Source organism: Panthera tigris, chromosome B1, assembly GCF_018350195.1.
Source record: "Panthera tigris isolate Pti1 chromosome B1, P.tigris_Pti1_mat1.1, whole genome shotgun sequence".
NCBI classification, from domain to species: Eukaryota; Metazoa; Chordata; class Mammalia; order Carnivora; family Felidae; genus Panthera; species Panthera tigris.
Genome location: NC_056663.1, coordinates 37,439,093 through 37,453,063, shown reverse-complemented (window position 1 = coordinate 37,453,063; position 13,971 = coordinate 37,439,093). Strand labels below are relative to the sequence as shown.

Here is a 13,971-nt window from a genome sequence, read left to right as displayed (position 1 = left end):
AGCTGCCATGGCTCCTGTGGGACATGGACCTGAAGCCACGTAAGCCAATGTGCTTTTCCTCACAGGCTTCAGAGCTGCTGGGCTCCCTCATCTCTGTGACTCTGAGAGAAAGGAGGGATAGTTACTATGCCTGCCCTTTTTGGAACACAAAGCAGGAGATCCTTCCCCAGCCCAGTCCTGCTCCAGCCTTCTTTCTAGGATGCTGAAGCAGCCTTAATGATTTCTGCTTGCCTAATTAGGCTGTTGGGTGGAGAGCCCTTAGCTCTCCCCAGACCAGCCTCCCCACTGTCACAGTCATTTGTCTCTACACCTTTTTCCTTTCCTCTGTGTAGAGCACAATAGTCTGGAAATGTCTACTTCCTGTCATTTACTACCTGGGATGGCTTTACCAGGTAGCCATAGGGTAAGAGACTTGCCATGTACCCTCCAGATCTCCAGGACCATGTGGGTACAGAAAGCCAGGGTCCTTGGAGTTAAGACATTTGCACAAGGTCATTTGGGGGAACTGGCAATGGAGACCCATGGGAAGTCTGACTCCCCATCCAGGCCACATCCACTGTGGCCATGTTGCTGCTGGGCCAGCTTGTGAGGCCACTGCTCAGAGGTTAACCACAGGTGAACTGTCAGCCTGGCTCTATGCAACCCAACACAACACGACACAACACAGCACAATCCCCCTTAGACCTCCTTCCCTTGCCAACCCTAACTCTGGCTGGACCAGCTGCCCTGCATATGCCTAAAGTTCCACCACTGGAGAATTGCTGGAGACATCCAGGGATCTTTAAAAAGTGTATGTCAGGGGGCGCCTGGGTGGCTCAGTCGGTTAAGCGGGCCGACTTCGGCTCAAGTCATGATCTCGTGGTCTGTGAGTTCGAGCCCCGCGTTGGGCTCTGTGCTGACAGCTCAGAGCCTGGAGCCTGTTTCGGATTCTGTGTCTCCCTCTCTCTGACCCTCCCCCGTTCATGCTCTGTCTCTCTCTGTCTCAAAAATAAATAAACGTTAAAAAAAATAAAAAAAATAAAAAGTGTATGTCAGCTAGGCACACTGGAGATATTTAACATATGTTCCTTCTCTCCTCTGTAATTTGTCCAACTTCATAAACAAGTTTGGTTCTTGGCAGTAAGCATTACTGAGCATCTCTACAATTTTATTTTGGAATCAGGAAGAAGGGAGTTGTGAAGGTAGCCTGTATTTCAGCTTTACACAGCACTCTTAGCTTGGTCTTGGTGTCATCCATGAGGGCTTGGAGGGTGGGACGGCTAGAACTAGGATGGATATCACGCCATCCATAATGCTTTTGCTTGTGGTGCAGTGTTGTGGGAGGGTGGGTGGCAATAATAAGGGTATAGGGAAGAGAGGGAGAAGACAGAGTAGGGAACATGTAGACCATGGTGGATGGCCTAGATACCCCCCTCTAGGAAGATAATTTCCCACCTGCTGGGAGTGTAGTGGCTGCAACTGTCAGCTGAGTCCCTCTCTGAGATTTGCTCTTGGCTCCAGATAGCTTCCTAGCCCATAGCCACACCTCTTCTAAGGGGGCCCCAGGTGATGACTAGGATGGAGGTGAGGGAGTTGAGTAAAGACTTTGTGTCATGATCTCACAGTTCATGAGTTCAAGCCCCACATTGGGCTCTGTACTGACAGTGTAGAGCCTGGAGCTTGCTTTGGATTCTGTGGTCTTCCTCTCTCTCTGCCCCTCCCCCATTCATGCTCTGTCTCTCAAAAACAAACATTTTTTTTTTTTTTTAAAGTGAGAGCTTGTGTTGTGGCTACAATTAGGTCCCACACACTGGGGGCCACCATTCTATCATATGTAAAATACAGGGTTGTTATAAGTGGTAAATGCAGATGCTAGCTTGAGAAGCCATCTAGCCCCCAGCCCAGTAAAGGTTAACTTCCCTTCTGCTTAACATGGGCAGCACCCCCTTGCCCTAACCCCCTAGCCTGCTCTATTGTACCTCTGTCTTCTTGCCTGGAAGAACTGGTCAAGCAAAGGGAACTTTGGACCCTGAACACTCAGGCTATATGTGTACTGCCTGGCTCTGGGCCTCCACTGGCCAAGAGAGTGCCAGCAGCTGATGGGTCTTGATGGCTCAAACTGTCCTGTTACTTTTGGTTTAAGGAATTTAATTTGTCTCACCTGTCACTGATTACAAACACCATCTTAAGTCTACTTACAACTCAATTAGCCCTTATTGAGGTGGTAGGGGGTGGCGGGCCCTGAAGGGAGAATACAATGGGGACTTGGGGTGTGTGCATAAATGTGTGCTGGTGCTGGCACTGGAGAGGCTGCCCTTAGTGGGGTGGTGAATAGGATTGTAACTGAGTACCCTGGGCATGGGGTTTTGGTCAGTGTCACAGGCTGGCTCCAGCACAGACCTGCTCCACCACACCCCCTAGCAATTCCCTCTTTGTTCCTTTCTTCTCCCAGCTGTGCCCTCTGTCTCTCCCAGGGGTTTTACCCCACAAGCCAGCTTTCTGGAGTTGAGAGCTGGGGAGAAAAGCTGAGGGTGGGGGAGACAGTCAGCTGTTCTTCAAGTGGTGGGGTTTTGCTGAGGCTGCTAAGAGTCTTGGGCATCAGTGTAGTTCAGCATAGCTGGAAGCAGTGACATTATACTAACAAATAATGATAGCAATAAATTATAGTATTAATAAAAATAATAGCAATACTTTAACTTTCAGTGGGCATTATCTCATTTAATTGTCAAAAACAACTGTCTGAAGCACAGGGAAGTTAAGTAACTTATCCAACTATGTGAGGCTTGCACCCACAGACCGCAAGATCATGACCTGAGCTGAAGTCAGACACTCAACCAACTGAGCAATCCAGGCGCCCTGACCCAAAATTTCCTTTATAATTTTCATGTGTGGAAGGACATTTGATGTTTCAGGCTTTTTGGTGATCTTCATTGGAAGTGATGGGAGGAACTGTTTCTGACAGAGAGGAAGGTGAGGGCTGTTGTAGGAGATGTTTGGGGCAGTAAGAGAGAAGGTGAGGTGGGAGAAGCACTGTAAGTCCCCTGTTAAGGTGTCTGCGGAGGCCCCCAGGAAAGGGGAGATTCCTAGGAGAGGGAACTGGGGTGGGCATGGGAGGTCCAAGTTAGGAAAGGATGATGACCCAGTCTCCCAAAATATTGACATAAGAGGACATTTTGTTTTTCCAACCTTCCTTTTCCTATGCCAATTTCCCCCGTGCTGCCTTTCCATACAGTACCACCAATGCCTGTTATCACCCTGTTAATTTCCTTCATGGCACTTATCTAAATTGAAAATCATCTGATTTACTTCCAGAGTATAAGCTCCATAAGGAGAAAGGCCCTTCACTATTTTTGTTCACTTCTGTATTTCTGGTATCTAGAACAGGGCTTGGCATAAAGTAGAACTTAATAAATGTGTGTTGAATAAATACATGTATGTTAACATGAATGAATGAAATGATGAAATTTCAGGACTTGCGATGCCTGGGTTGGGGAGAAGTTTGGAGGCAGTGTGACCTTCTTCATATAATTCAGAAAGCACCTGATGCAGAGGCTGCCTGGGGACAGTGGCCGCTCTGCCTCCCACCTCACAGGCGCAAGTGTGCACACTATGTTCCTGGTTTTATGAGGACCCTGAGACTGTGCTCCTAGTACTGGACAGGCTGAGGCTCCAGCTGCTTGTTTTCTGGAGAGGAGGAGCCCCTCTCTCTTTTTCTTTCTCTCTCTCACCCCCCGCCCTTTTTTCTAAAATAATAAGTAGGTCTGGGGGCTTAAGAAAAGGCTTGTGTCCTCAACAGCACTTCAGGGGAAGATGGGCAGGAAGAAGGCTTTGCTCTCTACTTTGCTGCCCCTCCTACAGCTAAAGCAGTCTTTAGCCCCACACATTTCGAAGAGTCCTGCTTTTCTATTACTCCTAGCCTGTTGGACAGAGAGAGGCTTGTTGGAGCAGCAAGTAATGGGGTTGCTAGAGAATGGCTATTTCTATGCCACATAAGAAATCACCATGAATTTAGTGGCTTAAAAACACTGCCATTTAATGTGCTCATGGTCCTGAGGTCAGGATTCTGGAAGGGCAGGATGGGGGGAAGCAAACCCCTGTTCAAAGGGGGGGTCTGCTGGATCAGCTGCACTTAGCTGGAGCCTAGCTGGGACAACAGGATTACTCCTGCTCAATGGATGATGACTGACCCAGTCTGATGATCTCTCCAGCATACCAGAGGGGCTTTTTACTTGGCAGCTCAGGGCCCCCAGGAATATACATTTGGAAGCTTCCAAGCTTAGGTTGCTTTCGAAGCTTAGGCTAGAATGGGTTGGGCATCGCTTCTGCTGACTTTAATTGGTTAAAGTGAGTCCCAGGGCCTTCCAGAACTAAAGGGGAGGGGCCCCACCAGGGTGTGATTAGGGGAAGGCATATTGCAGTGGCTGTCACCAATGCAATAGCCTACCCAACATGAGTCAGATCTAGGAGGAAGAACAAGACGTGTTACTCCAGGCCTGAGATGACCCCTTTGTTCCAGTACTGGGCCTTGAAATTAGATAGATGTAGGCTCCCATCCTGGCTTGGTCACTTCTCAGCTGCCTGACCTTCCTTGGCTTTGGAGGCTTACTGCACCCTGGCCTCCTGCCTCTCCAACCTTCAGTGTTGCTCCTGTCACCTGTATAGACAGGCAAATGTGAACACCTGTCCTGGGATGTGCTTCCTGTCTTTCCCTTTCTGCTTGTGCCTCTTATGTCCCATGGTTGCTCTCCAGGCACTCTCCTGCCTGCCTCCTTTCCCAGACACCCTGATCTGTCCCCTCTCTGAGGCATTGCCATCTACCCCTCATGCATTCCACAGGCTACCTTGTGTTTTCAATTTTCTTTTTACATGTCCCTTCTGTCTCCTGCCATCTGAGTAGAAGCCCTTTGAGTGTAGGATTTGAGTCCAGAGAAGCTGGGAATGCTTGCCAAGGTGAAACAGGCAGGTTGGCTTGGAGAAGGCTAGACAGATGGCCACTGTGGTGACTGCACCTTCCCAGCTGGGAGACTCTGAGGTAGTAGCAACGAGAGCCACCCTGGTCTCCTGCCAAAGAGGCTGGATTCAATAGGCCAAGGAATTGGCTGGTGAGGTGAGCAGCTAGAACATAAGAAAGGGGAGGCCGAGGTTAGGGTTGGTGGAGGGGTTCTCTTTTGGAGAGGACCCTGTGCCTTGCAGACAACCATGTCCCTTAGTCTCCTTTTCTCCTCCCTCAGGATCAGTCCAGGGTCTGTTCATAGATAAAATCACAGGGTTGGAGAGTAGTAGAGACTGGCTGGAAGTCCACATGATGCCAAGGCCCGTGCTTTGCCACCAGCCAACACTGCCTTCATCAAGGCTGTCTGCACCTCTCTCACTGGCAGGTTGAGATGTCACCTTTCCTGTTCCAGGTGGAGAAGCCCCAAGGAGCTGCCATGCCACAGCCTGGAAAAGCAGGGTAGCTTGAGTAGACAAAAGTGGTTCTAGAGGGCATGAGAAATGGCATTCTTTATTCATAAATAGAAACATAAAATTATCAGAAATAGTTTACATGGCCATTTTTGGGCATCAAAAATAAAACAAAGCTGTCAAAAGCAAATCAATCAAACAAACAAAATAACAAGAAACCACCTAGAGAAAAATAACTATGTGCATATTCTTCCAAATGCCAGTCTGTCCAAAGCCAGCCTTGACTGGAGGTTCTAGCTCTGCCTGTGGACTCAGCACAAGACCGACCACACAACAGGTGAGGGAAGCATCCACTGTACAGGGTTCACAGCTTCCTGCCACAGCAGCTCTGGCTCAGGAGAACTCAGGATCCATGGGGAAAGCCCTCTCCCAAAGCTGCTTGCCCCAGCCTGCCTTCCCCTGGGTATCCCTCTCAGCTGGGCCGGGGCAAGAGCAGGGCAAGGAGCAGAGGCTCAGCAAGTGCTTCTCAGGGGAAAGCTAGCTCTCCCCGGTCCCTGTAGAGTTCAGTGCCTGTGGAGGCCAGAGTGCAGCCAGCAGGACACAGCAGCCAGAAGAAATACCCCCAGGGGAACCCTGAGAGAGTCTGGTCATTGCAAGGCCCGGAGGCAGAGTCCCCTTCTTGGTGAAGTGGTGCTGGATGCTGCTTGCTATCTCTTTGTAGGCAGCCAGAGCATTTTCAGACCAAGCATCCTTTGGAAGAGCAGAGCCAGTGGATCTGACTGAATGAGCAAGTATGCCAGCAGGAGTGTTCAGAGCAAAGGGCAGCCAGCTCCTGCTGGCTGGCCCTGGGCCAGACCCTCTGCTCTGAAGCCCTGTCATCTGACTTCCCAGTCCCTGCTCAGCCTCTGTTGTTCAGAGCCTCCTTCCAGAAAGGCTGAGTTTGGCATGGGGAAGGGAAGAAAAACCACATGGCAGTGAGGTCGCTATGTTACACTGTTGCACTCTGGTGCCACTTTGGGCTACTCTGGGGCCTTGGGCTGGTGGCAGACCAGGTAGGGCATCCATGGTTTGGCTTTAGGTCAGGATGCAGAGTGCAGGGCAGTGTCACACCATGGTGGAGAGCAAACCTTGCCCCTGAGCTCCCTCCCCTGGGCTTAGCACACACCTCTTCTCAGGCAAGGTCTTGAGCGAAGAGTGCCGGCCAGGCTTTTGGCTGCTTTTTGGGGGTGGGGAGTGGTGGGGTATCTCCAGCCTGGGAAGGAAACAGCAGCCCCTTTATCTCGTGGCAATCTCACTGAGAAAAAGGACTCAAACAAGGCACAGGCTGGTGAAAATAGAGAGAATGAGGGCCGTGTGTAGGAGTGCTGACAATATAGACTCCATTTTTGGCCCTCCATCTTGTTCGTGTTCACTTGATGACCTCTCTTGGGAATACGTGTTCTGGGCCCCTCGGAGATTAACATACGTACCTTAGACATGCCTTCCAAGGCTGGTATTGGGGGAGGCTTGTTTCAGCCTCCCATGAATCTGTTAGAACACAGTCTTTCCTCTTCCTGATGAACAGGTGGTGCCACAAGATCTAATTAAAGGTTAGCTGTCAATTAGGTGCATGCAAACCCTTTGATATTACTATAATGCCCTTCTGTGTGTTCCCTGGCTGTATAAAATCTGTGGACTAAGGTCCAGACTTTGTGGAGAATAGCTGTGTAGAGTGCCTGGATCATCCCCCACCCTATTCTGTCAGTACATTACCCTGAATAAAATTCTGTGTAAACTGAATGGAGTCACCTGCTTTGTTTTCTGGTCTCAAAGTGCCTTCTCAGTTTGGGAGATAGTATACCATCCCTGTTCCACTTTCTAACAGTGTGGCTTAGGGAATGGGATATCTTTGACCTGAGGGTCTGCACTGTGCCCTATGGAGGGCACTGCACTCCAGGCAGGAAGGAGGCTTTTAGTCTATCCGTTTCAGGTTTAAATCTAGCCTATGACTAAGAGCAATTGCTTGAAATTCCAGAAAAGCTTCTCTGTCACATGAAGGCAGCAGGACAGGCACAGTTTAACCTCAGGGACTAGAAGGCAGAGCCAATTGCAGAGAAGGTGGCCCTGCCCTCAGCCCAACTCAGAAAAAACGTGGTGGCTCTGGAGGAATGGGGGCTGTAGTTGGGGTGGGGGGAGGGTGATGAGAAGCAGCTCCCACTCCCACTCTGGGTCCTTGAAAAGACTGTGGTCAGGGAGGCAGAACCAGGGGTTTGGTCTCAGATTGCTAAATACCCAGACTCTCATCCCTCCTACCTCAGTGAACCCCTCTCAGCAAGCAGGCATGAAGCTCAGGAATCCAGCAAGGCTTGGCTGTCCTAAGAAAGAACAGCAGCTGTAGCTTGAGTCAAAAATAGAACATGGAACAGTTCTGGCTGCCTGCTAGATCTGGCTTGCTTCTGAAAAGACAAGAAAGAAAAAAAGACGAAAGAAGACCAAAAAAAATTTTTTTTCTCTGAACCAAGCAACTGAGAAACTCTACCATTCTCTCCTCCCCCAGCTCTACACATCTTTAGAAGAGAAACACCAGCACCCCCTCCCCGCTCCGCCTTCCCCTGCCAGGTACTGGCCCAGCCCCCAGAAAGCTGAAGCCCTCTGGTTTCTTTACAGCTGGGGGCTCCTATGGGGCCCAGGTGGAGGGAGGCTAGCCAGTGGCCCTGGGGCTGTTCATTAAGACTGTATTTGTGCCTCTTCTCTCTGCCTGGGGCTCTGGGGACTGCTCCTGACCTATAAGCCACACCCACCCTGTGTCAGGTGTTTTTAATCTCCCCCTCCCCAGGGCCTCAGTGTCTATGGCTTTAAGAAGAGTGGTCACTGAAGTCAAATTTGGGCTACCAGTTGTCTAAGGCTGCTCATCTCCAGTTAGCAGGGCCCAGCAGGGTCTGGTCATTACTGCCTGGCTTCTCCCTCTAACCTTCTCTGGGCTTTGCTGACTCTAGACATTCCTGGGCTGCCCCAGCTTTCCCCTCCTGTCTGTGGCTGTCCAGAATTGGGACAGCTCTGATGTTGCTAAGCAAGGTTCCCCACACCTGACTACAAGCCCTACAATTCGGAGACCACAGGAGAATAGCTCAGGTTATAAACAGGTCAGGATCCAAGGCTTATAGTCACAGATGGCTTCTTTCTATTCCCAAGGCATCCCAATGTGTCCAGGGGCAGAAAGGTAGTTGTGGGAACACACAGAAGGGAGTTTCTGTCATGGGGTGGCCATTGGCCAATATGGCAGTCACCATCATCCCTGGGAGAGGGTCTAAATATTTTTAAACAAAGGACAAGGTTTAGGGATCTATTAACCAAATGATGGAGATCCCTGGATGCATCTGTTGGGAAAGCTAGAGGTCTGGTGGGCTGGAGGGATGGTAAATGCTGGAATGTGGGCAAGGGTTGGAAAAGTCATGTAGCAGTCCTTCTCCTTCTCTCTCCTCCCCTGTTGGGTCCCAGGTCTGTGCCTTGGGGAAGGCTTCTCTCGGAGACATGAGTTATTGAGCAGGGTAGTGGGAAGAGGACCCCTCCTTGACAGGCTCTGTACCCCTGCCTCCCAATGTCAGGTCCCAGGCTCTCCCTCTCCCAGGAGGCCCCTCAGATCTCAGTGGCTATGATATCCTCGTAGGGGATGTCGGCCCCTTCAAGGTCAATTTCAAAGGCCTCCCCTGCACCGTCCCCATGGGCCAGCTGCTGCAGGGCCTTCTCCAGGCGCTGATTCCGCTGGTACATGGCCAGGTAGCTCTGCTGTAGCTGCTTCTGGTACTGGATCACCTTCTCCTTCTCCTCCTTCCACACCAGCCGCTCATGCTGGAAGCCTGAGGACATCTGGTCGTGGCCTTGCCGCTCCTCCTTGAGCTCTGCACGCAGCCGCTCCAACTCCCGCTGCAGGGCGGGGATGTCCTCAGAGAAGGTAGTCCCAGGCCCTGGCCCTAGCCCTGGCCCCAGAGACACAGCTTCCCGCTGCAAGGCAGCCTGGGCCCGCAGCTCCAGCAGTTCCTGCTCCAGCAGGTTCACCTTCTCTCGGAGAAGCTCGGACTCATTTTTCTTGCGCTGAAGCTCATTCTCACAGACCTCAAGCTCCAGGCCCTTGGTGCGCAGAGCACTCTCTAAATCCTGAGTCTTCAGCTCCATGCCCTCCAGTTTGCCCCGTGTGTCCTTCAGCTGTGCCTTCAGACTAAGGATCTCACTAGCCTTGGTGTTGATTTCTGTCTGGGACTCCTTCAGCTGCTGCTTCAGAAGAGAGATTTCACCCGACTTCTGGCACACCTGCCAAGGGTTGGGTTGGGAAGAAGAGAAGGTGATAAGATATAAGAGGTCCTTATCTGGGGAGAGTAACATCTTAACTGCCTAAAGAATTAGGCTGGTCCTGACACGGTGTCTCAAGAGAGTTCCCAGGCATGATGGTCTGGGTGACCCGTGAAGGCCAAGCCCCTCTCTGAGGTTCCTGTCATTCTGTAGTCTTAGTCTGTCCACATGCCTGTCTCAACCCCAAATTAGAGTCTATATCTCAATCAGTACCCAAACCCATGGTTGTGTGTAAACCAATGCTCACTACTGGTAGCTCCATCATCCACACTTAACATTAATGACCTTGAGTTCCATGTCTGGCAAACTTCTGTCATTCATGTTTGTGCCCACATCTTCTGACCTCACCCTTGTGCATACCTGGCTCCCCTCCTTCCCTACTGGGGATAAAGACTATTTTCAAGCATTAACTGCTACACGCCAATGACCAGCTACATGCCAGTGACCAGCAACATGCCTGCCTCAGAGACAGTGTCCAATTCAGATCTGCCAAATGGCAAGCTACTATGTTCTCCCCCTGCCCCACCCCTCCACCATTTCTATTCTTATTCCCCTTCGAAAGTTGGCCAAAAGCAGCAGACAAAATCAAAGGCACTGATTCAGACCCATGCATCTCTGGGGTCTTGACCATTTGGGGTCATGGGTGGCTCAAAAGATGACCTAGACCAGTCTGGTTGGCTGTGTCACAAGAATGTTTCCTGCTGGCCTGTGGGAAAGCTGGACAGAATGAAGGTCAGAGCCTGGGCCTCTACAGAATGGATTCTTGGAACAAGACCAGAAGCTACCTTAATTTTTCCTCACTTCTCTCATAGTAGGAACCCCCAACTCCTTGCTCTCATGAGCCACTTATGAAGCAATGCATAACCTCATCCACAATGCTTGTGTGGGACCAGGAATGTCTTTCTAAGGCAAAACCTGTGTTTGTTTCATGGAGGGAGCAACATAGAGTCATGGTTGAGGCATGGGCCTGCTTTTGAATCCTGGCTTGACCACATATGTATATGATTGGCTGATCTTGGTGATAGTATGGGGTAGTGATTAAAAATGTGAACTTTGGAGCCAAATCATTAAATCAAATCCTGGCTCTGATACCTATTATGTGGTGATCTTGGGCAAGTCATTTAACTAGTTGTTTGCTACTATAACCTCTGTGTTGTCAGTTTTCTTAACTAAATTAAGGATTATTTATAATAACCCTACTTCATAGGGTTATTATAAGGATTAAATGGGAGAACCTAGGGTTTGGCACTTAATAAACACTTGATAAATTACTATTCTAAATATGTTTGCAATATATTTATGTGATATTATAAATACTTATTTTATTTATTTTACTGTCTAGACTGGACAATCTGGGAATGAGGTCACAGTGATGTCTAGCTTAGCTGGGAATTGGACAAATAAGCATGGATGCCTAGCACCAGGACGAGCTTATATCTTTGAGGTGCCCCAAAATGTCTCTGATCCCTGGCTGAGAAATGATAGTTAGGGTGGGGTCTTCGGTGCCATCATCAATAGGAAAGAGGAAAGACCCCTATGGCCAGCATCCTTTCCTCTGTGGGAAGCCTGGCAAATAAGTGATTTTCCCTTCTCACCTGTCCAGTGCCCCCATTCATCTCTTTCATAGAAAGGATCATTTTCCTCTCTACTCCTGATAACATTTGTCACTCTAATTTCTAGAATGAGTACAGAAAGCTCCAGTGAAAACAGGTGCTTATGTTGCTGAGCTTGTGTCACCCTGACCTGGGGTGGCACTGGTCTAATCAGACACAGTGCCTCCTCAGTTCCTTTCCAGGGTAGGAGTCTTTGGGGAGAATAAAAGAACCACCATGCCCACACCCCTATCCACCTTGAGAGGCCCTTCAGGTGAGAAAAGCTATTTTCTGGAGATCAGAATGTGGGGGTTAGCTTCTCCAGCTAAGCCAGGTCCAGATGCCTCATTTCCAGGTATGGTGTGCCCTTCTCTTGCTCTTCTATGTTTCCATTGCAGCCCACCAACTAGAAGCCCCACTTACAGTTCTGTGTAGAATGGCCCATTCTGTCAGTGATACCTGCCACAAATGAGGTCACTCTTACTAGTGCGTGGGGTCCCTTCTCTCAAAAATAACAAAGTCTGCTCTCTTGTGGGCTCTTGAACCAGCGTGAACTCATGCTCAGGCATGGCTTGTGTTTCTTTTGAGCTTTCTGCAAGCAGATGAAGTGGGTCGGCCCTCAGCCCAGTGAGGCCTCTATTCCCTCAGTTCCAGCTCCTCAGTCAATGACTCAGTTAGCAAACTGAATTCTGGAGGCCATGAGGCCCTGAGGCGGGAGAGAGTAGGAAGCTCACACTAATTGTACTCCCGACATGGTTCACCATGGAGCCCTTTGTTTGGGTCACAAGGCTGGCACTCTGGCTCACTTTGTCTGGGCAATTTGTGTACACACACCATGGGCTAGAACCTGGAGGAGAAGTGGGGACTGGTATCAAATAGCTGACCACCCCAAGCCCCCACCATAAGCCTCACCTCCCACTGAGTCTCTTCCAGTGCAGGGGCAAAGCTGGTCTTCTCCTTCTCATAGGACTTGAGCTTGGTCTCCAGCAGGTCCTGTTCCTTCATGAGGCTCTCAAGCTCCTGCCGGAGCTGCCTCTTCTCCTGCTGGAGCTGGAGCACCTGGAGGTGCAGCATCTGCTGTGTGCGCTGGCTCTTCTGTGAGGCTTGCTTCAACTTGCCACTGCACTTCTGCTCCAGGCCATCCAGCTCCTCCTTGCAGCGCCACTGCCGTTCTTCATAAGCCTGACTGGAGGCCAGCTCCTTGTCCTCAAGGCTACGCTGCAGCTTCTGGAGTGCTCCCTCCCTCTCCAGCAGCTTCTGCTCAAGCTCCTGGATGCTGCACTCATCTGTGGAGATGGGGGAGCGGATGCATGAGGAAGCCTTGTCTGCCTTGCTTGGGTGGGCCAGCTTGCTGCCCCCATCGGAGAAAGACAGAGCCTTCAGACTCATCATGTTGCTGTCCTGGAGGATGATGCCCTGGGTGATATTGTGGGCTGAGCCCCCAAAACGGCTGGTGGGCCCCACTGGTGTAACCAGTGGATCCAACTGGTAGCTGCTGCTGGTGCTGTGCGTGGGCAGGCTAGACATGGAGTTCCGGCCAGAGTCAGACAGTGCCCCAGAGCACAGGCTGGGCTTTGGATCCTGTTCCTTGGGCTTGTCTGGAGGGGCAGGGTGCAGCTGGTGGCTGGCGCTCTCAGGGGATGAGTGGAGGATAGCTCCTGACCGTGGCAGCACAGGCTTGAATGCTGTGGGCCTCACTGCACCTTTCTCTGACCCCTGGTGAGGAAAACAACCATATTGATTCCATGTCTCACTTCAACTCCCCTCTCACCTTTCCCTCCCTTGCTGGGTGTGTGTGCTGGCCACACAGCATCCTTTTTAGTAATAACCATAGGCGATCTTGCCTGTTGCTATGAAGCAGCTGAATATGGTGAGTCTCTCTCAAGAAGGAGGAATTCCTTTGTGGGTAGGGGATGTACTTAAGGATCACTGAGTTACTTTGTTTTACAAACTACTAACCTGTCATCAGCTTGTCCCAGACCTTGTGAGATGATGAATAGCATCTTTAGGTTCCCTGGCTGAGATCCCTAGGCCAGGGCTCTGGTTCTGGGTCTCTGTGTGGTGTAGGGTAAGGGCATTAGGCTCAACAAGCATGGTCGACAAGCATCCCTTCTTCACCTTCACTGCCCCTTCCAGTAGGCCAGAAGCAAGAATACTGGCTGTGACTAATATCAAAGGGTTGGGAAGACCACTTGCAATAACAATCCTTTTTTTTTTTAATGTTTATTTATTTCTGAGACAGAGAGAGACAGAGCATGAGTGGGGGAGGGGCAGAGAGAGAGGGAGACACAGAATCTGAAGCAGGCTCCAGGCTCTGAGCTGTCAGCACAGAGCCCGGCGCGGGGCTCGAACTCACAGACCGTGAGATCATGACCTGAGCCAAAGTCGGCCGCTCAACTGACTGAGCCACCCAGGTGCCCCAACAATCCTTTCTTAAAACTGTCATTTTCCTTGGAAGAGTACCTTGCAGTCTACAAACCCTTTAAATTTGGAAAGCTTAAAGCTCTATGCAAACTAAGTGGGTCACTTCCTAGAATATCAAAGTCATGGATTCATCCCCCCAGGTGGGGGCATGTGATTAACTAGGGAAATTGTTCTCAAGTCCACTGGTTGGGCCCATGAGAACTTGAGCTGGCATAAGGGCTGGATTTCTGACTTTATAGGCCTCTTT

At 50.4% G+C, this 13,971-nt stretch overlaps 1 protein-coding gene across 1 annotated transcript in view; it reads right to left on the bottom strand.

Annotated features, from left to right (window-relative positions):
• Positions 1-5,466: 5,466 nt before the first annotated feature.
• Positions 5,467-13,971, bottom strand: part of LZTS1 (leucine zipper tumor suppressor 1) — a 49,938-nt gene continuing 41,433 nt past the window's right edge. Inside the window, exons 3-4 of the mRNA XM_007093871.3 lie at positions 12,213-13,016; positions 5,467-9,669 (exon numbers count right to left, since the gene is read on the bottom strand). Of these exons, the coding sequence (XP_007093933.2) occupies positions 8,998-9,669; positions 12,213-13,016 (1,476 nt within the window). The 3' untranslated portion in view covers positions 5,467-8,997. The remainder of the gene's footprint in view (positions 9,670-12,212; positions 13,017-13,971) is intronic.